Source organism: Boleophthalmus pectinirostris, unplaced genomic scaffold, assembly GCF_026225935.1.
Source record: "Boleophthalmus pectinirostris isolate CB_2022bp ecotype Guang Dong unplaced genomic scaffold, ASM2622593v1 HiC_scaffold_19, whole genome shotgun sequence".
Classification (NCBI taxonomy): Eukaryota; Metazoa; Chordata; class Actinopteri; order Gobiiformes; family Gobiidae; genus Boleophthalmus; species Boleophthalmus pectinirostris.
Genome location: NW_026571140.1, coordinates 23,697,855 through 23,722,391, shown reverse-complemented (window position 1 = coordinate 23,722,391; position 24,537 = coordinate 23,697,855). Strand labels below are relative to the sequence as shown.

At 37.6% G+C, this 24,537-nt stretch overlaps 1 protein-coding gene across 1 annotated transcript in view; it reads right to left on the bottom strand.

The window, feature by feature from the left end:
- The window catches only part of galnt18b (UDP-N-acetyl-alpha-D-galactosamine:polypeptide N-acetylgalactosaminyltransferase 18b), an 82,847-nt gene that overhangs the window by 14,827 nt on the left and 43,483 nt on the right, over positions 1–24,537 (bottom strand). The window contains 4 exon segments of the mRNA XM_020938800.2: positions 13,529–13,643; positions 14,927–15,124; positions 17,173–17,356; positions 23,670–23,836. Coding sequence (XP_020794459.2) covers positions 13,529–13,643; positions 14,927–15,124; positions 17,173–17,356; positions 23,670–23,836 — 664 coding nt within the window.

The window sequence follows — 24,537 nt, the reverse complement described above, 5'->3', positions numbered from 1 at the left end:
TCAGATCAAGCAGGGAAGACTAGAAGAAACTGTGAATACAGTTATCATTAAAATCTACCCTGCCATGTGTAACTAACATGAGGAAGTAATTAAAAATGTATATATTTCAGTGTTTCGCATTAATAAAATAGAGTGGTGGACTAGATTGGGATAACAAATTTTCACTTTGTTGCTCCTTGTATTGTGTAAAGTTACATTTATTCAAAAAGCCCTTAAATATGAAATGGAGGCAGTAAGTAACATTTAAAGTCCACAAATTGTATCAAAGAGAATTATTAAAGAGCCCATATTACACTATTTTCTGATCTATGTTATAATTTTTCCTCATCAAAAACATATTTAGAGTTGTATTTTGTTTCATTCACACATGTTGATACATAAACCCTGTGTATTTAGGTTCTTCTCAAACTGAAAACACTTTGATCCTCCTTGTGATGGCATGTGGTAATACAGGAAGTGCTCTACTGTGTTTTAAACTCCATTCAGCTTTACTGGAATCATTTGGACGATTTCAGCCTGGAATAGAAAATCTCTACTGAACAAAAAGTAAAAGGTAGCTGTTAACATGAAAACTACTGCTTGACATGACAAGGTGGAACAAAGCATTTTGAGTACTGGAGATTTATAATAAAGGATTGCTCAAACGTGTATGTCAGGTATATTTATGTTTTTTGAGGTATGGCATAAAGCCTACAAGAGTCAATTTTGTGTAATATAGGCTCTTTAATATAGAAAATATTTGTAGCACCATAGTCTTGACAAAATCTTTGGGGAAAACTGTCTTTATTGAAACATGCTTTGAAAGTCATTTCATGTCCTAAAATACATGTAACACCAAATTAAGCAAACGCCACAGTATCTCATCTCTCTGACACGTTTTGGTCTCGGAGGAACACTTGTGTGATTTCTGCTCCAGGAGTTTTCTCTCAATTCAGGGCCCTCATTTCTTTCACTAAATCTGCTGGCTCTAAGCAAGACCGTAATATTTCCAAATGCATTTGTGTCACTTTTTCTTATTAGCTGAGTATAATGACACCATGCACATCAAAGGAAAGATTTCATTGAATGCAGAGGCTAAGTGGAAGAAGCAAGAACGCACACTGCTTTGTTAAATTGTGCCTTGCTTTGTACAAACAAGTCTTACAAATGGGAGGATGCTGTTTTGATCATTGCCTTTCCCCCACACTGTTTTAACCATCGCTGAATGGCATGGCTGCTGATTAGAATACCATATACACTCATTTAAAGGTCCTATATTACACAAACGCTACTCTTGTGAGCTTTAAGTCATGTTATAATGTTGTTACTTCCTCAACAACATACCTCGAGTTGTGATATGTTTCATTCACACACGTTTGCATGACCCTTTATTATTAGTTTAAATTTCCGAAGCTCAAAATGCTCTGTTCCACCTTGTGATGTCATGAAATGGCCTTTTACTTTTAGTTTAGTAGAGATTGGGAAGTCTAGGGTTGAAATTATCCAAAAGATTCTAGTGAAGATGGAAATATGGAAAAACACAGTGAAGCACTTCCTGTATTACCTTTTCTTTTCTGTTTGAGAAAAGAACTCCTAAATATGCAGAGTTTGTGTATTTAACATTTTAAACAACAATTAAACAAAGCACAACTATGGGTATGTTTGTGACAAGGAAACAAACATTATAAGATAGATCAGAGAACAGTGTAACATGGGCCCTTTAAAGAACTTACTTTGCTTTAATTTGCACTTTTTAGCACATCAGCTATCGGCCTTCAACCTCCAGCACAGGCCCATATTTTGTCTGGGCTGACCGCCTCATTAAACAAAAGACATAAAGCTTTATTTGACCACTTTAGTGCAAAAAAGTGACTGCACAAAATGTGACTCTGCTCTCTAACGGGTTGAAATGAAACACGGCTGTGGGTGTCACAATGTCGTAGCCACAGATACTATTTGTTCTTACTACAGTACTATGTAGAGCAGTGCAATGTGTAGATAATAATGAGAATTTGTTGTAATTTCACATTATGTATTTTGGGGAAAATGATCAATCTGTCTAGCCTGATTCATCAGACGGTTTAACTTCATGGAAACCCTCTGACCTCGCAGCATTACGATTTGTTTAACCAATCACTGCTATTTTTTTGTGATGTATGTAATGCGCCGCTAACGGGGCTAACTGGTATATTATATTTTCCCAAATCCTTTAGGAAGAAGGGCAATTACGTCTTTCCCTTCATAAAATTCACCAAACATTCTCTTTGTCCTGGCTTTAAATCCTCAATCTCAGGAATCGTTGTCAACACAGAATGTATGGCTTCGTCTACATCCATCTCGACCACTTTGTTTACTGTTGTCCTGTCCACAAAGTGGACCCAGTCATGGCTTCACAGCTCTTCGTTGAATGGCCTGTGCGCGGTCTACAACTTCTGAGGTTTTGGCAAATCATCTAGTGTAATCTGATTCCTGACCTAGTCGTTGGAGAGAAATGAAATTGAGTGGAGGCAATAGGTGGCGCCAGCTTGGCTACAATTTTTCTATATATCAATCAAAATTTCATCCATTGATTACTCTGGATTCTTAACAATCAATATATGCAACATCCATAGAAAAAACATACTGGCCGATCTCCAGTACTTACTTAGATCTTACTTAGAACTCAAAGTGAGTAAAAACATACCAAACAACTACATTCCCCATGGCTGTGCTAACATCTATCTATATACATTTATTTATTATTATTTTTAGCTCTCTTTCATTACAGGTATGGCCCTTGGTCTCTTATATTTGGCCAAGAAATCTCTTACCATAAATTTCTCTTCAAAGCCAACCGACCATTTTCAAGCTAAATGTCAACATAAGGCCAGCCAACAAAAAGGTCATTTAAAAAAAAAAAAAAATCTAATACTGTTATGTAACTACTTTTAATTACTTTTTTGTAAACTGTTATTCAACACGTATTAAATATGTATAATGCGCTGACAGATTTTATTAATATGAGGGGATTTTATTAATATGAGGGAATTTAGAGTAAGTTTTAAGCTTTTGTGATCAAAGATTTATGGTACTTCAACTAAAATGCTAAACCAAGAAATAAAAGGTACCCCAAGTAAAACCCAAGATATAATATTAACCTAAATGTGTTTCCCCCAAGGCTACACAGGTTCACTTAATGAGGAATAGACAGAGTAATAAAGTATATCAAATTAGAATCGTTTATTAACGAGTGTGGACTGTGAATGTGAATAATAAGACAATATTTCAAATGAGCCTTTCATATTCACTGGAGAAGGTCAGGTGGGACAAATAAAGGAAATGTAGTGCTATTCACAAATAAATCACATTCACACTTCTAAGTAGGCAGGAAGTTGCATCAGTTTTGAATGGATGTTTAATGTTATTGTCCGTACATAAATGTTTGGTTGTTGCCCCAGCATTATAGATGAGCAATATAATACATTTCCCATATATTGATCAATCATAATTTATAATTCAGATTGACAATGGGCTATATGGCAAAAAATGTATATGGCAGTTTTCTTGAGTCACAACTGATCACTATTTTGATTTTATCATTCATGTACAATTCATATTTTTTTCTGCTCATTTGCTTCTTTTGAAAGTTTACACATCACTGTGATTGGTTAAATCACTAAGAGCTCACTAAGAGCTCTTACTGGTGGCAATGAAGACATCAGTTTTCAACAAAACCCACTGTAAAAAACAGATTAGACCTTTTAGATGGGAGTACTATGCACGATAAGTTAACACAGGGCATAAACATGGAGTGATCATTAAAATATGTTAGAAGCCATCTGTAATATGACATGTTGAGAACACGTTGCTCCCGATCTAAAATTATACAGCTCAGATGATGTGTCTCTCTTCAGCAGCCTGTTCTCACTGAGGTGCACAGCATGTTTGGTGACTGGTACATGCCGCAATCTCAATCCTATTAGTTCCATACAAAGAGTCTGCATGTTACTCATATTCAAAAGCCTTGACGTAATCATTATTTGTCACTGAATTGCCACTGTGTGAAATGACTACAACCACCCAACACGTACGTTCTACTTGGCCGAATCAAGCTGGCATTTTAAAGACTAATCAACCACTGCTAGCTCATAAAAGGTTGGTTATGACTGTGGAAGTAAGTAGGACTTTTTTAAATGCTGACTTTGCTTGACACTTTGGACTCTGTTTGCCCTTGGACAAACTTCATGAATAAGAAATACATGCTTATTATCTAATTTGTGTAGTGAAGACTGTATTATTCCATACAGATAAGCATGTGTGGGTGCATAATCGTACATTATTCATGTTTGTACCATGTAGATAAAATCATAAAAATGTTTAACAGCTAGGACAAGAGTTTAAAATGATCTGGCTTACATAATAGTGCTTTCTTCAAGCATGTGGCTCTTTGCTGATGATGTTCAAGATGACTCTAAAACTGTTCAAGGGTCAAATTTGGTTATATTTCTTCATTCATTTTATTAACTTCTTCAGTGGATACTTGCCAAATCGAGTATTTTCCATACCGGTTTTAGTATTGATTAGTGTCTGATTATACTGTAGTTGACCGAAGGAAAATGAACAAAACAAGATCTTTGTTGTTGTTACTGACATTTCATTATAGGGCTGCACAATATATTGCAATCAAAATGCAATTTGATTTGCCTCAGTTCTCAAATCACACAGGCTGCAGTTATTTTTAGATAGATTGTCTTCAGGATTCTTATATTAGTTATCAGTTCATATTTCAGTCTTCTCTCAATTCATATTACAAAATCACAAAAAACTAAGAATGTTTCAAAAAATGTAAACTTATTCTTACTTGATGGTGGCATAATTGGTCTTGTCAATTATGTTTTCCTTTTCGGTCTTGAGCATGTTACAGTATCATAACAACATTAATATGCAGAGACAATTGATTAATTGTTAAAGTCAAATTAAATAAACTACTCTAAAAAAGATGAATTTTGTTATACAGCTGAAAAGTACTCCTATATCCTACAGAGCAGAGAGAAATACTTTCTCAGAAGGTGTGTAAAGTTAAGCATGCTGCCAGCCCTTGAGCCAGCAGGTTTTATGTTCCATGATCTGTGTCCAGTGCAGTCCATCCTCTGAGCCTCAGCTTCACCGCGAGGGGCCAGAGCAGCAGAGGTGTGTCCGGAGGCCTTTAGCTCCTGGTTCTGAGCTCAGCCAGAGCCCGGTTTCTCCACACCACGCACGCATACGCACATGCACACACACACGCACACATAAGAGAGGGCCAAGCTACTCCAAGACAAAAAAATGCCCCCAGCTCCCCACAGTGCATCTCCTGTGAATCCTTAAATCTTCAGAGCAGAGCCAGTCTGAGAGGTCGAGCCTGAAGCAATAGGTCAATACTCTTTACTATAAAGTTAAGAAGACAACAACTTTTAACAAAGCAGTTTTACCTCTCTACAGTATAACTGAATCTAGCATACAGTAAATGCATTAAACAGAATCTCTATTGCTATTTGGATTTTATAATTACAACAATGTTGGCTTTTCTAAACGTTGAGGCTTATGCTCACAATATATAACATTATGTGGTGGTTCTTAATTTATTTTATTTTTTTTTTTTTAGCTCTTATGGAAATCAAAAATGTATTTCTGTCAAACAAAATTTTATTCTCAATAGAACATTAAAATATATTGTAACATTTTGTATTGTTGACAGAAGAACTATATTATATATACTACTATATATATATATATATATATATATATATATATATATATATATATATATATATATATATATATATATATATATATATATATATATATATAAAGTACTAGTTTGGAGTTAGTTTGCCACCTGCTCATGTCAGCACACCTCATGAAACCTAACTACAATCAAGAAGCTACTATTGGCAAACAAATATTTATGGAACTTGGTCAAATATAATTTATCTAGAGTCCCATCTTATTTAGATCTTAGACTGTAAAACTATTAATAAAAAAAAAAAATATGAAGAAACACATTCAAACAAATAAAACACAGTCTTCTTGTTACACAAATCCGTTACTGAGCTACATTTCCCTTCTCTCTGTTTGACAAAAGGCTTTTCCATCGATTGTCCTATTGGTCTGAGATTACACTGTGAGCTTCATTGGATTTCCTGCAGCATCGGGGTCATGAAACTCAATCAAACTTCTTACCGGCCCAGTCATTACTGTACACCGCTTTGTTATTCACACACTGGGGGATCAAACTCTAAGCATTTACAAAGAATCAGACAAAAGCTGAGGCCAAATCAGCACAACATGGTCATACCTCAGTAATGATAAGGTACTGGAAAATACATCAATAATTATAAGGTACTGAAATAGAACATGCTGGTTAGTGAACAATATTATGACTTTAATAGTGATTTGAAGCATTGGAATGGACCATTTATAAAGTTTATAAACTTGACTGGTTGAAACTGAAAGTTGTGATCTGTGCTTAGGTCGTTTGCCTCATGTATTGTTCCAGTTCAGGCGCAGTAGTGCAGAATTCACAAGTGTTTTGGGAAATCTTTTGTTTTGTAACTTTTTTACAGGGTCCACACCAATTTGCAGCGTGTTACACAGGCTGACTGGTGCAATTACCTCTCAGCAGAAGGGGAACAAGATACTGCACTTGCTATACAACTTCAACTATAAATCCACTAAAGCGGCTCTACTTCTGGTTTTACTTGAATTTTATAAAGATTTTAGTAGCAGAAAGATGAATAATGCCTTATGTGTGTACTGTGCTTTAAAGGCTCAACAAAATGTCTCAGAGCGCTACACTGTAGTTATTATTCATTTATTATTACTATGGCCACAGCTGCCTCAGTGTAGACTGACAGTAGTGGTGCTGCCAATCTGTTTCAGTGTGGTTGAAGTGTCTTGCCTAAGTACACAATAACATTAACACCCTCCAAATTATTATTATTATATTAACAATAACCAGTCACCTATTCATACAGCAGAGCCATGAACACTGGGGAAGTGGGTGTCTTGCGCAAGTGCACAAAGACAGTGTAACATATTTTTGGAGCAACAAGGCTGTTATGTTTAGACAAAGATTGTCCACCTCTCAAATCTGAAACCCTCTCAGATCAAAAAACTTTAAAATACCACTGGCCTGCAGAGTTAATTGTGCAAATCAAATGCATAAATAAATACATTTTTTTCTTATTATGTCTGATTTTAATGCAAATTGATTAATTGATATTCAAAATCAATATCCACATTTTGAGCAAGAATGAACAAGGTGCAGGGGTCCAATTCACTCTCACCCCTCCCTGAACTTGGCTTTCAAGGCCTGCCAAAGCTGCTAGCTGCTGGAGCAGAGTTAGTCTCAGAGGAGACCATACCAACAGACCAACAAACCAACAGACAAACAGAGAGCCCTCTGCCTCCTCTGTGGGAGAGCCAAGCTGTGGCCGAGCCAGTGTCCTCCAGACTTATAGCTCTAAGTCGGAGTGTCAGCCTGAGTTTCAAAACCATTACTCTAAACTACATTAACCTCCGGGCAAGGGCAAGTTCTGTTCAATCAAACCAGGCGAGTAAACAACACGCTGAGCCATCCTGCAGTCAAATCACAAAATGACTTCATCAAACTGTTGAAGTAAATTGATGGATCTCTCACATTTCAATTCGATTAGAAAAAACGAGTTCATGCAAACAAACTGAAACAAACAAACAAACAAACAAACAAAAAAGTTTAGCTAGTCTTATTATCCTAATTTAGAGTATAGTCTAAACAAAAATCTATTGATATACATATACATTTGCGCAGAGTGTGCCAAGTTAACTTTTTCGTATATATGAGATAGCTTTTCATCTAAAGTACCCAGCAAAGTGATAATCGGAAATCCATGGTCCAAAATGACTCATAACATTAATTTCTCCACTGCGCTCATGATTGCATCTCCACCATTAGCGAGGATACTTTTCCATCTTCCACTTTAGGCGGAGCTCTCCCTCGCTTCCTCCAGTTAAAGTCTCCTGACAAGACTGCATTAATGATCTGTGCATGTATATGCATGTGGACGAATTTTATATCACTTTATGGGGACCAAAAACTGTATATACATCATGGGGACTGTCTCCCTTTTGTGGAAAAAAGGTACCCCTGATAGAATTACTTTTTATTAGATCAAAATTTTTATTTAATGTTCAGTTATGGGCTGAAACTGGTAAATGTTGGGGAAGTAAGTAGTAACTTTAGTTAAAGGTTGTATGGAGGATTTTTTTTCTTTCAGATTGTCAGTGATAGCATTATAGAGATGCAGTAGCCTTGTAATTATGATGACCAAAAAAAAGAGAATAAAAATTCATCAACTCTGGACGTGGTGGGGCTAAACATTTGCCAATAGATAACGACACTGCCTCGTTATCTGTTAGCTGATAGGCTGTCAATCAAACTCCCTACATTTCTAGCGTAACTGACTTGCCTGCACGCTGCCATTACATGGTTTACATACGCCTGTCACGCAGTCCACAGACGCAAGACACACAAACGCTGTTTACTCCACCAACGCAACAGTTCTTAGCGGCTTTTTTGACCTATATCTTCCTCGCAGTTTGCACAAAGTTTGTTGCAATGGCGACAAGAATCCAGGAGCAGTTAGCCGCAAAAGAAAGTCCTTTTTTTGAGGTTGCAGAAAGAAGAAGACAAGGGAAAAAGCAGCGAAGCCAAACTAAGGTGATTCTTAGAGATTCATTCCAGCGATAACGCAACTGAAGCAGACGCAGGGTCTAAAGACTGACGCATTGGTCGACAAATTACTCCTGGACAGGTCACTTCTGCTTATTATTAAAACTTACTTTATTTCCAAGAGCTAGACAAACGTTTTTCAGGACACAAATGCGATATCCTATGCCTGAAAACGTAATTTTCAATGCAAAGAAAGAGGCCGCTTGCTGCTGCGTGTTGTAGCTAGTTCATTCGCATGGCATCTCCACGCACCCTTCTCTGCACCGCTCCCCTCTCCTCTCCCTGCTCCCCGTTCCGTTCTTCTCCCTGCTCCTCACTTCTTCTCCGGGCACGGAATCTCCGCACACCCCCTCCCCCCGCTCCTCACTTCTCCGCTTTGCCTAACCAACACTGTAGTTAGTTTTTTACAAGTCATGTGCAGCGATGAGGACTTGTTTTCTAGAAACAAACCTGTTTCTGGCGTAAGGAGGAGGCGGGAGGAGGCGTTTCTACATATGGAGCTGTGGGGCAGGGGGGGTGGTTTCACGCATGCGCAACATTTGAAAAACGACAGTCACTGGATTTCTCATTCCTTGGAAAATCCTCTATACAACCTTTAACAGTCCTAAACACAAAATTGACTCTTCTGAGCTTTAACCCCTGTTACGATGTTGTTAACTGTTGTTAATGTTGTTTTGTTTCATCCACACGTGTGAGCAACCCTGAATTATAAGCCTGTCTACATCTTCAAAGCTCAAAATGCTCTTTTCCACCTTGTGATGTCATGAAGTGGTAGTTTTCAAGTTAACAGCTACATTTTACCTTTAGTTCAGTAGAGACTGGAGAATTCAGGGGCTGAAATTATCCAAATGATTCGAAAGAAGGTGTATGGAGTTTAAAAACACAGTGGAGCTGTACCTGTATTACCATATGACACCACAAAGTAGAACACAGTGTTTTCGATTTGAAAGAAAAACTCCTAAGCCTAAATATGCAGGATTTGTGTGTTAAACATGTGTGAATGAAACAAAACACATCTCCAGGTATGTTTGTAATGTGGAAACAACATTATAACAGATCAATAACTGTATGAGTAATATGGACCCTTTAAGGTTAGGATCAGTCTCTAGGAAATTAATATCAACATAATATCAAAGTCAATGCAACGTTCCCCACAAAGAAACCAGAAATGTGTGTGTGTATGATCAACTGGTGTCCCCATAGGAGCCATCTTTGTGTAACCCATCTGCTACTGTGCTGTTGAATCGAATCATGAATTAACTCAAAGTATATTTATCGGCTTTGAACAGTGTCGGAGAACAGGAACAATGGCGTCTCACATGTGGTGGGGAGAAAGCCCTGGTGATCTCTCAGACTTCAGAATGAATTAGTAGTGATTAACCATTGTAGTAAGAGCCACACTAGAGACAGCATGTCGCCTTGTGTTTCCTGGGCTGCAATTTAATTCAAGAGTGCACTTGCGTTCATGGGCACGCACAATTTACAAGCCATTAAGAAGCCAATAGCAATACAGGTGAACGAAAAAATGATTCTACCTCAAAGAAAAAGTGAGGATAAAGTCAAAACATTGCCCATTTCATAATAACAAATCTCTTTTAATTCAAATATGTCACATAAATATACAAATGACCTCAAAGATTCACCCATTTCGTAACAAGGACTTAAGTCTACAACTGACATGAAAAATTTATCAAAATCTGGTCACTTCAACAGTGCCAAGGAACAACTTCAAATGGGAACTTTGAGTGCAAGCCAACATCTAAGTCAATTATTCTTCTTTGCAGACTTACTGTTGTTGATGTAGAAAGTGGCTGGCACATGTTTAACTATGGGCTTTAAGCGGTGTACACTCATAGCATACAGGTACACTGGCAGATAAATAAGATTGCATTCGTTTCATATTTTTTCACTAGCAACAAGTGGGCAGTGTCATCTAAAATTACACTTTAATTAACTGATAATTAATCTGTTGGGGAACGTAACAAAGAAGTTAAGTACTGTACTTAAGTATACTGGTACATTTTAAGTATCTGTACTTTACTTAAGTGCATTTTAAAGTGGATACTTTTTACTTTTATTTCACTACATTTGAGAGCAGGTATCTGTACTTTCTACTCAACTACATTTTTGAACAGGACTGAAAAGTGAAAGTATTTTTAGTTTGAGGCCAGCTGAAAAGGCTTGGGGTTTATTTTAAGACATTTCATATGGACCATATGATATGAGAGAAATATGTATTATATAATTTTTGGCACATTCAATTTACCTATTTCTGCATAAAAAACAAGCCACTACAGTATGCTATGTGGCTAGCATGTGAATTAAAAAATGTGAAAAACTATTAAAAAAATTAATAAGTACTAATTAAAGGCCAATGCACTTTTTTTTTCTTTTTTCTTTTTAAATAATGCAAGTATAAAGGGTAAAAGCTGGAGGTGCTTTAGCACTGTTGACACCTGGCCCCCTGCTCTGCTCCTCCTCCACTATGGCTGCTCCTTTTGGGCAGTTCAGAAGACAGTTTTTGCACCTTAACGGACAGTTTTTCATTTTCTTTGTTAGATAGATCTCCACCAACATCAATACAAGTGGTTTGAGTGTCCATTATAGGTGCTTTGAGTTTTTTTTTTCATCTTCTCATGAACTTTATTGGTGTTGACCAAAATGACGAGGCTCACTGCAGCAGTTAAAGAAGCCAAGGAGTTGCAAGAGCCGCCATGTCCAGCTGGACATTGTCTCTCACTGTATTGTTATGCATTGTACGCACTAACTTGCTTTTCCAGCTCTTTGTCTTTCTTCTGGAGAGCTTGAGCTCTTTCAACTACAAGTCTTTTTCATTAGTCATTTTTGGTGATTCATTAGTGACTTTTTTTGTGATGTCAAGCTCTTGTTTTAGATGCACATTTCCTTAGGATTTCCTTATGAGTGTTAACTTGGTCTTGTAGTTTCTTGTCCTTCTTCTGAAGAGTATCAGTGAGTTTATGCAACTCCAAGTCTTTTTCATTTGCTTTTTCCATGACTTCTTTGGAGTCAGCAAGCTCTTGTTTTAGTTGCACATTTTCCTTTGTCCCCCTTCTGAAGAGTAGCAGTGAACTTCAAGGCCTTTTTGACCATCTTCTCAGTTTTACGCTTGCAGTCCAAAACAAAGCTTCTTTAGACCTGTTCTGCAAACTTGGCCCTTGACCGCTCCAACTCTTCGCTCAAATTCTTGACCAGAGCTCTGTCCTCCAGGGATGGAAGTTCCTGGACGAGACTTCTTTCCTCAGGAATTGAGGAGTCCTGGACACCAATTGAGAGACACCAATTGTCCTCTGGTTCTTAAATGCCCCTTTTATTATGGGGCTGAGCAGAGCCTCCAGGTCAAAGTTCTCATCGTAGAGGTGGGCGTCATCTTCTGATGTATGTAGGTACTCAACCTTTGAGTAGATATTCATACTTCTTTCCACATCTACTGTAGCCTTAGTTAATTAGGCTGCTCCTCTGGCTTTGACAGTCACTCCCGCTTGTTTCTGAAGGGAAGGGGCAGAATTGTGTTATGCGTTTTATCGGTGGGCCAATATGAATAGAAATTTGAAATTGTCTCGTGGGCCAGTAAATGATCTTACGTCTATGCGATCTCTGCACTAAAGCAGGGTTAAAATACAAATACCTAAAGAACAGAAAATACGTATTATGTTTAACAACAAGCTTCTTAAATCACCAACGACAATTCTCCATAGTGCTACTCCCACAAAATACATCTTGTGTATAAATATAGTCATTTGTAATGCTTTGTTATTCCTGAATGTGATTAAAATTCACTCCTATTGCACCCTGCTTTGATATACTGCACTTTAATCCATTGCTTAACCAGATGAGTAAGAGTCTTTCTCACACCCCATACTGCCTGCAACAATAAATAAGGTCCCACCATTTTAACCTGCAGCTTTATAGCCACATTCAAACTCGTCTGCCATTTCCTGATAAGAATAAACAGCGTACCAACAGTTCATAGCTCCATAGTTCGAATGCCGCTGGCTTGTATCTGCTGTAGCATACCAGACACATTCAATTATACACCATAGCTTTGTCGATAAGAGTAATTTTATGGTCTGTTATTCTGTCATCCCTGTTTTGAATACTCTTATTTATACCATGGTCTTATACATTTACAAGAAACACATCATCCATCTTTGCTTGGTGTGGGAAACGCTTTCTGAGGGCTCATCAATATTTGAGAGAAATAAATTGTACAGTGCATATAGACGTAAAATCTAATTGTGATAGAATACTGAAACCAATGAAGACAATACAAAACACATGCAATTGATAACTTGTGCTAGTTCCAAGCAAGATAAAATATTGGTCATGATAAAGGGATTCCTATGAAGCACACTTACATTGTAACATAAAGGCTATATAATGCTTAAACTAATACATGAGTTCATTTACATGGCCAGACAAAACAGACATCTAGAATAATCAGGATAGCCTAATAATTAGATCCAGTTGTTGTTGTTTGTTTACGTGCACAAAAGAAATCTGATCATGTATTTTTAGTGTAACCACCGTATTTAGTAGACGAAGTTGTTAACATTTTGTCTTTCATTTTTATCTTTGTCACATTAGTTTTTATTTTTGCATATTTCCTTGTCAAAACCTTCACAGAAGTGAACAATCTCCAAGAAATCAGATTGTAATACTGAACTTGTATTTTCTCAAAGCTGTAGATATACATCCTGCTGCTAACAGTCCTCCTCCCTTCATTAGGCTTCATTATCACAGATAATTTCCCACACATGATCCCAGTGAAGAATGGCCACAGGCGGTGACAGCATGACTCACCCTGATGCCCAGCTCCACATTCTCTCCTCCGTACACCTCCATGCCCTCGTCCAGCAAACCGATCTCTTCAAAGTACAGCCTGTCCACCACGAAGCAGCCAATCAGAGCAGGGCTCCTGGGGGAACAAACATCCAGATCAAGGCTGCTTTGTTGCCTTAGTACTTCCAACAAAAACTTGTGGTAGACACTACAAAACTCTGAAAGCCTGAACACAAGCTTTCAGAAATGGAAATAAAGCATTCTGAAGTGACTGCCGTTGTGCTAAGCTAAACAAAACTACATTTAGTTTAATAATATTTTTAATTTTTTACATTACAATTTTCAAATGGTATCATTAATTCTTCTTACTACCCCCAGCTTAGTGCCCCACAACCCCCCGGTTTATTGAACAGAACAGGGAGAGGAAGAGTGGGGAGAGAATTCAACTCTCTATAACGGGGTGTCAAACTCATTTTGGTCCGGGGGCCGTATCCAGCCTACTTTGATCCTAAAGGGGCCGGATCAGAAAACTCATGACATATAAACCCCAAAAACAGCAATAAGTTAAAATATTTGTGCAGAGAAACGCAAATCTATTTCAGAAATCTTTTTTAATAGATGAACTCTTTCTTTTACAAAATATTATAATATTATGGAAAAAATGCTATATCAACACAATGTTTTAACATTAACTTGAATGCAAACAGGAATAAGTCAATTTTTCTTGGAAAATCCAGCACTCGGCTCAACTTTTCTCATTTTTGACATTTTTCTGATGAGGGTGTCACGGTCAACAGTCAAAACGATCGTTCTTTAAGAGCGTTTGGAAAGAGGCAAGTCTTCATTTGTGCTGCTCTGGTGGGAGGGGCCACGTACAGAGGCATGGGAGACACTGCTATGCTAAGCGGAACAGAAAATAACCAATATTTTAATAGAAAATATGATTAAAATATTTTAGTAGAAAATCAGCTGAGGGCCAGATTAAAGGTCTTGGAGGGCCGGATCTGGCCCCCGGGCCTTATGTTTGACACCTGTGCTCTATAACATAAAGAAGTAGACTAAGGAAGTGTGACTTCACCCGTAGCGTTTGGCTCGAGTCAAATGAAGCTCATGTTGCTAGAGGTTATAGGGGCTAATTTGGAGCCAAGTTCCATATTAGGAATAGGAATTTATTTACAGAAAATAGCAAAATAAAAACACTGGATTATTTAGAGCAGGTTAATATGAAAATTTTCAGACTAAAATGACAAGACTCAATGCAATAGTTAAAGAGAGAGGGGTGACCATTTTTCAATGTAAAGTCAATTGGAAATGATGGACACTAGCACATGTGTTAAATCCTGCAGCACAGTTTTCATATTTATATTTGATGTAAAAATAGAATTGTTATGATATATTTATTTGTTCATATGATCTTACGGTATAGGCGCGCTCTTGTTTCCCTTGTGCCACCAGTTCTTGGGTGGGTTGAGGTAGCGACACCACAGCTCCCAGTCAAAGCCCTGAGCGGACAGCGGATACTCCTCGATCTCAAACGTGTCATACTTGATGTTGTCAAAGGAAGGCGAGATGATGCGCCTCCTGTCTTCTTTAATTCTCTGGAGGATGGGTTCAGCCCTGGGAATACAAGAAGAGAAAAGTAATTTAAGTCATGGGTGCTTTCGCTGGCTGTTTTTGACATTCAATCATCATCTTGTCAACTGCAGCCAAACAGTTTTGATGAATAGAATGTATTATTAGTCAGTAAAACATTATTACCAGGGTGATAGGTGGGATCATTTTTTTTTATTTATTTTGTGTCACAAGGAAGGAAATGAAATGGAAATGGTTTGCACTGCACTAAAAGTATTCTCTTTATCTTTTTAGACTCACAAAAACAGTTATATTTTATTTGTTTCAATGCATATGTTATTAATTCATTCTATTTCTCTTATTATCAGCGTGGATACATGTTTGGATATATCCTGTTGCTATTAAAGGCTTGGTTGGGTAAACATTTATAGTAGCCAAGATAAGCAGGATAAGAGGATCACAGTCCAGGGTCAATAGGGAGGATCTTGAACCATGCTGGCTTTGTTCATTTCACATATATTAAAAAACCACCTACTGCCTCCACTCAATTTCACTTCGCTCCAGCGACTAGGTCAAGAATCAGAATACATTAGACGGTTTACAAGAACCCCGGAAGTTGTAGACCATGTACCGGCCAATCAGCGAAGAGCTGCGAAGCCATGATGTTAAACTCAAGCACCTGTCTGGGTCCCTTTTGTGGTACAACACAACAGTAAAGCGATCGAGATGGATGTAGACCGGGGTGTCAAACTCATTTTGGTCCGGGGGCCGTATCCAACCTACTTTGATCCCAAAGGGGCCAGATCAGAAAACTCATGACATATATAACCCAAAAATAGCAATAAAATTCAAATATTTGTGTAGAGAAACGCAAATCTATTACAGAAATCTTTTTTAATTGATGAACTATTTCTTTTACATAATATTATAATATTATGAACAACTTGAAACTTTAAGAAAAATGCAATTTCAACACAATGTTCTTGCAAATAGGAATAAGTTAATTTTTCATGGAAAATCCTGCACTCGGCATCCACTTTACTCAGTTTTGACATTTTGCTGATGAGGATGTCACAGTCAACAGTCAAAACGACTTAACGTACTTTAAGAGTGTTTGGAAAGAGGCAAGTCTTCATTTGCGCTGCTCTGGTGGGAGGGGCCACGCACAGAGGCGCTGGAGACGCTGCTATGCTAAGCGGCGCAGAAAATTACCAATATTTTAATAGAAAATATAATTAAAATATTTTAGTAGAAAATCAGCCGAGGGCCAGATTAAAGGTCTTAGAGGGCCGGATCCGGCCCCCGGGCCGTATGTTTGACAACCCTGATGTAGATGAAGCCATACCTTCTGTGTTGGCAACAATTCCCGAGATCGAGAATTTTCACTCTCTGCTTTGCTGTTGTGCTGGCAATTACTTGAACACCACTGAGCGTTCTGCGTTTCTTACGTCATGACCAAATAGCAGCAATTGGTTAAATAAAAAAAGTGCCTGCCTACCTCCAAGTGAACAAATTCTAATGCTGTGAGGTCAGACGGTTTCCACGAAGTGAAACTGGCCGATGAATCAGGCTAGTAAAAAAGTGCTGAGAAAAATGTATCAAAATCATATTGATCTTTTTAAATGTATTTTATTTCATTACAAAAAGTTTTCAATATTAAAATCGCGAACTAAATAAACTTGTGAAATCTAAAATGGTCAAATTTATTCATGGAAAGTCTAAATTCAGCTCCAAACCTCAACTGACCTGTTGAGTAAAAAGACCCAAGCACCTCCTTGACGACTAGAGATGACTGAATCTCGATTAAAATGTGATTAATTGTACAGCCTGTAGCCTGGTTAATCTCTTGTTCTGATGTAGTTTCATATTTTTACTGTAGCTCCAATAGTGAAAAGTGCTAAGGATGGTTTTGCAGTTTGCTAGTGAGTCAAGTGTTTTCTACTTTTGCACATCATGTCTTCACACTCACAGTAGGAACAAGAACAAATGTTGCGTCTTTGTTTTTAAAGTCAAATGATGAAGATGGGCCCACGCAGACTGCTATGCCTTGTGCATTATTTAGCCATGGCTGAGCAGCAGAAAGTCTGACTCACCATCCAACGTTGAACTCCACATGGGCATCGAACAGGGCGACCACAGGGGCAGAAGCAGCCCTCCACCCACTCACTCGGGACCGGATCAGCCCCTCCTGCTTCGAGTGCCGCACAATCTTTATAAAACCTGGGCGCTGGCTGTTCGTCTCTGTCACGAAATCCTGTAGCTTCTCCTTCAGCTCATCTGGAACAAATAAATAATATGATGCATTAATTCTATAGGGATATAATATTTTATACAGATAGGAAGCAGTTAAAATTAATATCAATATCGTTAAAACTGGGGAACCTGATTTTTTATTTTTTTTGTAAAAGAATACATTTTGTGTTTTCATTGATGTTGCTGCCACCTATCTGCAGCTAATAATAAACTATTTTTATCTAAAAATAAGCACTGAAATTGGCTTTCACTTCGCCATTTGCACGAGAAGAGATGAGTTAGTCAGATTTAACTACTTACTTCCTCCTTCTGTGGTGTGAAAATCAGGTACTTAAGCTTTAAAATGCAGCTTTTTGTTGCTTTGGAGATAGCGTGAATTCAGTTTGGTAAACACAACTTTACTCTTATCTACCTCACTACTCCACTCATTTCTCCAGCGTTTACCTCCTCCTCAGGCTTACCACCTCACTCTAAATATTCCGACCTGCTGCTCACCGTCTCGGTTTGTGCCACACCCCACCTCCCCCTTCTGGCTTCTCATCATTTCTTCGTCCCGTTCACTCTCTTCGGCCTCACCACTTCCACCTCCAGTGTACCAGCTCCGGGGGGGAAGACATCTCAATGTTTTCTCTCCAGATTGAAATATATTAGTTTTACAGTCTAGTTACTATAAAAGATCAGGATCAACAGTTGTGAATTCGCCTTTTAGATATTTCACAGCAAAGTAAACTGACTTTTGCCTCCCACATGACATCATCACATTCTGAAACTGGAAAACCAAATAAGAGTTTGAGGTGAGAGTGGGAGCACACAGCATCCACCCACGTGATGGTAAGATAGCATCAGGTGGGTGGTGCTTGGAATTGAGCCAAAAGATCCTCACGTCTCACAACTTTGATGAGTGAAGCAAACACGCAGCAGCATTCTCCCCTGGGCCACACTGTTTGTAATATTGAACTTGAAAGATGCAATATCTTTGAAAAGCAGAACACAATTACTAACTCAAATTTGCTCAACATTGAATCACATGTACTATGGTTTATCTGTGAGAAAAAGTATTAATTACACAATACTTTTCACTGCTTCAAATCATGATTATTTCAATTGATTGATTAGAGCTCATATATTTGTATTAGTAATGTTTTATGACACTTGTTTCAAAGCTTTGGTCCTGGTTTTGGAACGTACTTTTATTACCAGAAGGTCTTTAATTGTAATTGTGATCATTTGTAATTGGATAGAGCCATAATTGAAATCTCTATCTAAAAAAACTACATTAATTGCACAGCCCTATATTAAAATATGTGGAAAATAATATGGTAGAAGAGTGTTTTGTGTTTTATAGTGTTAATTTTTTTTTATTGTATGATTTTGTAGTTTGTTTTGGTAAGGTGTCAAAAATATTACACATATCTTATTTTCCTCTCTCTTAACCGGACTTATGTTGTTTCTTTTTGCACTAGTTAGCAGAGGGTTGTAGCAAATAAAAATGTTACTGCAATTCTACGTGATTAATTTTAATTGGACTTAAACATAAGTGTACTAAAAATTTAGTATAGTTGTTGGACACATTACGCATCTGTGCAAGTTTATTCGAATATAAAAACGGACTGTAGCTCAACACATCTCTGAAGACACTGATGAGGCTTTACCCTGAAGAGCGTGCCTGTATTGTACACTGAAACATCTCCTGAACATAGCTGGAAAAATAAAACTTTTATCATTGGAACATTTCATCATCCACCTGAGGCTCTGCTCTTCCTATTTCTGTGGCTTTTGACTTGAAAGTGAATGTGGAGCGGGTTCGGAGTCGTTAGAGAGGCGGTGCATGCTGGGCCAGGCTGCACTGCAGACAGAGAGACGTCTCACACAAAAATAATATACACGCGTCATCCCTAGAAATGTTGGTGCTTCATGATTTGGGGAAAAACGTGATTTTTCTGTGAATATTGCGATTAGATTTGTATTTTCAAAAAATTCAGGGCACATTTGAACATAGAGAAATCAGAAATATTAACTGCTAACTGCTAAGCTAACAGAATCCCTTACATTTCAGGACATTGTTTATACTGTTGTTGTGTCCTACACCCACAATGCCTAGTGCAGATGTTTAAGCTTTTTCATTAGAAATGCTGTTATAATATCAGCTTTTTCCAAGTACATTTGTGCAACATGAACCTGAGTTGACAAACAAGTCCACTGGTGTTTCGTTTGTCAGACTGAACAGACCATTTTGGCTTTATCTTCCCTCCACCCTAAGCTGCTTGGACTGATAGTTCCTGCTGCTACTGTTATACCTGCTACTGCTGAGTGTCTGCTCAATTAAAATGCATTCATCAGTAAAGTCTTATTGGTTCATCTGCAATGAGCCTCTTTTCCTTGATGTTTTTAAAGTCAACAGTTCTCCAGGAGACATTTTACCTCCACTTACAAGGAAGAACTGTCTTGTAACTTCAGATTACACAACATATATATTTTTTTATATAGATTATTTATTAATTTATTTTTGACATTTTCAAACTGCCTTGGTGTGTACTGTATGTGCTCTTGGTTAACACAACAACCTAGATCAGAGAGTACTGCTTATGATTAAACATTTTAAAGTTTTTAGTTAATGTAGCAAATAAATTCATTTTACATTTCACAGATCCAGCCTGATCTCTTAATGCTTAATGCTGCTCCAGCTTAATCACATTATATTTAATGAATGTGTAATTGAGACTTTTAAATGTTTGTGCAAAGAGAAAATGAGAGCGATGATGTGTTATTTCTCACAACAAATGATAATAAAACACAGGTCATTACTCTGCACTGGCTAAAGGCCAACACTCATCTGTTTCACTGGGGACCCCTCTGGCTGCAGCTTTGATAGAAACCAATGGATTCTATGAGCGAGTGACACTCAGAAAGAAAAAAACTGAAAACAAAAAAAATGCTATTCATAAACTGGGCTCATCAGTACAGTGTTTATAATAGAAACAATCCATTGCAATGATTGTCTTTATTATTATTGCATTATTACTTGAGTATTATATTAATGAGTTTATACCAGTGTTTATGAAATATGTAAAATTTGTATATTTCCAAAAAATAGTGCCTAAAATGTAAAGGTTGTACTTTTATCTAACTGAACATGACCACTTATTGAACGTGAGTGCATGACAGGTGTGAGAAATGGTAATTTGTTTGTTTTTCATTTGAGTCCATCTGCTATTCACACGAAGATCTGCTCATGTGTTAGGTTCATGCACAGCTCCACTGAATATAGTAGTCTAAAAACATGTTCACATTACACACAGTGTTATGCAAAACTATTCTCACAAGGTCCTATTTTCCCTTGTATCACTTGATATTCTGACACAGTCTACAATTACTTTGTGTAAAAGCAGACTGTTAAAATGGCTACTCGTAATGTTATTGTACCACTGAATGAATAGGATTAGACTCTACTGACAAACTTAATTCTGTTTTTTTAGAATGTTAGCTTTATGGATTTTATATCTGTTTCTGAAGCAATGTAAAATGTAATGTAATATTTTGGAGAAGTTCATTCATCCTCTGACACCTGTCCAATGAGGAGACCCTTTGTAAAACAATCTCACACAAATGAGTGTTTCTTGGGCCATGGCTTGGGACATTATCCAATTACAGAGGAATCAGCTAGGTCAATTTGCCCTACTCCTCTGATGTCTCACTATTTCTCTTGCATGCTAATGTCTCTTGGAAGTGAAGCCTGGAAGAATAATGTGGACTGCAGATGTCAACAAAGGTTAGTGTTGGACGGTGACCATATCGGGATGTTGTGGCCATAATAGGTCAGTGAGCTAATAGCATTTTGTGTACCATTTTGGAATTGGGAGGAAGGGCGATAATGATAATGGCGAGCCTATCAGAAACACTGACAGAGTGCTCAAGCAAACAGGGTGAAATGCCAACAGCAAAATGTCAGTGCGTGACTGGGGTCCCTAAAGAAACTGAAGGAAACAGCTCCTTGGCTCAATTAACCGGGTTGAATGGGGCTGGTGATCGCATCTGATAATCCAACCTGGGGCAAGAGCACAAACTTTGCCTAACACTATTTACAGTAGTGAGAAAGATTCTCATACAGATTAGTAAACTGTGAATCAAGAAAGGTAACATTAAAAAAAAATCTACAAAACACAAAGGTACTGTTTAAAGGGGCACTATGTAACTTTTCAAGTGGAGAGTTGACCACCCTCTCGTCTCTATGGAGATGCTTTGTTTGGAAAGTTCCACAGTACTGAACGAGACAGGACTTATGGCACAAAGCCAAGTTATAGCTCAGCTGCCTGTATTGATGCCCCATTCATGTTTTTGTTTTTAATTTAGGCTGCGTTTATATGATGACGGTCTGAAGAGAAGACGCAAAAGTGGTGTTGTGTCTTCACTTTTTATTCTGCGTTTAGACAGGCTTTTTCGGGAGAAAATTTGGGTGCATATGGTGACACAGAAATGTGTGGAATTCGATTGGGTATGGATGCCAGGCGGCTAGGTGGTAACGCTAGGTGGTGATGTATGTGACGTGTGTGTACGTGAGCAGATCTGACTGGAGTTTAGCATCTTGGGCAGTGTAACCGGAAACACTACGGTGGAGCGTATTCTACTTTCCCACTCTGGAGGGTGATTTCAGATTTTTGCATTTTTAAGCCTGTCACCATCCAAAAGAATGGCACTTCCAATAAAATATTTTGTCATTTTTACCCGCAAGCGTTCTTGTGTAAACAAGCTCTGAATAAATAAATAAATAAATAAATAAAAAGATAAATTAAATGTCACATTAAAAGGAATATTTAATCCATGAAGACAAATAGATGATGTACCCTCCAACCAAAAAAGTTACTTAATGCATCTTTAAGACAAAAAAAGTATTTACACTAGTCACTATTTTTATTAATGTAAAAGATTTTAGAGAGTTTTAGTGAATTAGTATCACTGGAATATCTCTCAAATACACATTCCCAAATATAAACAGTGAACTTAACTTAATTCTCCATTAAACTCTTGGTTAGAAATTTCCTCACGTCTCACCAAACTTTTACACAGTATTTAAAATTAACTTAATATTTCTTCATTATGAATCAATAATAGCTGGCGGTAAGTGACCGTTCCTATCTCTCTGTCCTGATAATATATTACATCTATTTTCAAGCAGGGTTTGCATTATTGACTGCAATTTAAATATGGTCTTCTCTTGTCCAGAATTCTCCCATGCTGATCACTCTAATACTCGTCCGATGCCTTGTTACGAGGCACAGCCCTTTAAAGAGTACTATGCCTGTAAATGACCTTGGCACCATATCATTACCTTTTTATAGCCCCTCTTTCTGTCTTAATAATGTAGTTAAATCCTTCCACTGTAAATTACCAAGTCCTCTGTCCACAATTGACTTCCACTGGATTTTGTGATCTCCAACGTCACCACTTACCATTTACCATTTGTACAAGATGCACTTTCTATTCTGTTTACGTCTTAGCCTCCTATGCATACAGATGTTGGCATTACGCTTGGAAATGCAGACGAGATGATATACAAACACTTCATCACCTTGCAGGATCGTTATCTGCCTCCAGGCCAGTGTCCCGGTATTGGAGCTAATTAGTATAACTGTTGGACTATCTGAGCACAACCCCTAATTAAAAACAGTAAAGGGGCAATAACTAGAGTGACTTTTACCTAACATGACCTTACATTGTAAATCAAGACAGAGGATTATACTCAAGGAACAAAGTAGTCCATATTCATTGCATATTTTTATTCTGTCTTTCCCAGTGACTTTAAGCCTTTATGGGGCATGCTTTGAACAGTGGTACTTGGCTAAGGTTATATAGATAATGTATATAGACTAAAGAATGAATTGCATTGCCTAATCAAATAGCCACTTTAGCCATGTATTTGACAAACTGCACACACAACTGGTCACATTTTTATACAGAGCTTTGACTTTACATTAAGGGACCACTCACCCATTCACACACACATTCAAACACCAATGTACACAGACACTGAGGGCACTGATGTTTTATGTCAAGAGGAGGATTCGAACCGCCAACCCTCGAATCAGTGGACAAACACCCTTACCAATTGAGATACTGTCTTCCAATTATAAAAATATCATATTTGTGTAAAAAGGCACACTAAAATCACAATGTATTCCCCCAAATCCATCTAATTTACCCTGTGTCTCCCTTTCACGGTAGTCCCTATAAATCGTTAAACAAATACAAATTCTGGTCAACTATAAATCCTTGGATAAATTAAGTGAGTAAATGACTACAAGCTTACAGATGACGTTTTTTTTTTTTTTTTTGAGTTTACCGTTATTGCTGTTGTCGTCGACCAGGATGATCTCTTTGAGCAGGTGGGAGGGGGTGCGGCTGATGGCAGAGTGGATAGAGCGCAGGATGACTGACAGTGCCTCATTCACAAAGATGAACACAATGCTCACTTGTGGCAGGTTGAATGGATACGAGATGTTTCTGCACCTGTGTGAACAAAGACAAGTCCATTACAATGCGCTCCAATGGCGATTACCATTTAAATGTCAGACTGGTTCTCTAGAATAGGAGCATGTCACCAACTTCTACATAATAAAGATAAAGGTAAGGTGAAAATGAGGAGAATAGATTATCCATTGTAAAGATTTTAGTTAAATCCACTAGGCTACAGTGCCTTAAACTGCTTTCATGCTGGTTCAGACACAATAGTGGTTCCTATCAAAAGAAAATCTGAGCCCTATTTCTCCAGCAAACTCTCACTGAAATGTTTGTAGGCTGTAAAACACTGTTTTGGTGAATGTATACTTTTTTTTAAACTAACTTTTAGTTTGTGTGTCATGTGTAACAATTGGAGATTGATATCAGTGAAAAACAAAACGCTAGGTGAGTTGGTGAATTCCATTGTTTAAACTTTCAAGCATGTTTTTCTGATGGATTACAATTTTTGTCTTCATTTTTATTTTGCTATCAAGAGAATGAAAAATTATACATATTGTGACATACAATTTTGTCAGTTTTTTTCCTTCCCTAGTTCTATGAGTTTGTGAAGGCTTCAATAAGAATACATTAGCTTTACTGTGGCAGGGTTTGACATGAATCACGCTCCTCTCTTTGCCTCCTTTTGAAACAGTGTTGCCTGCCTTCACATGCGCTGACATTTTCACAGTGGAAGAGGTGCATATAGTTGC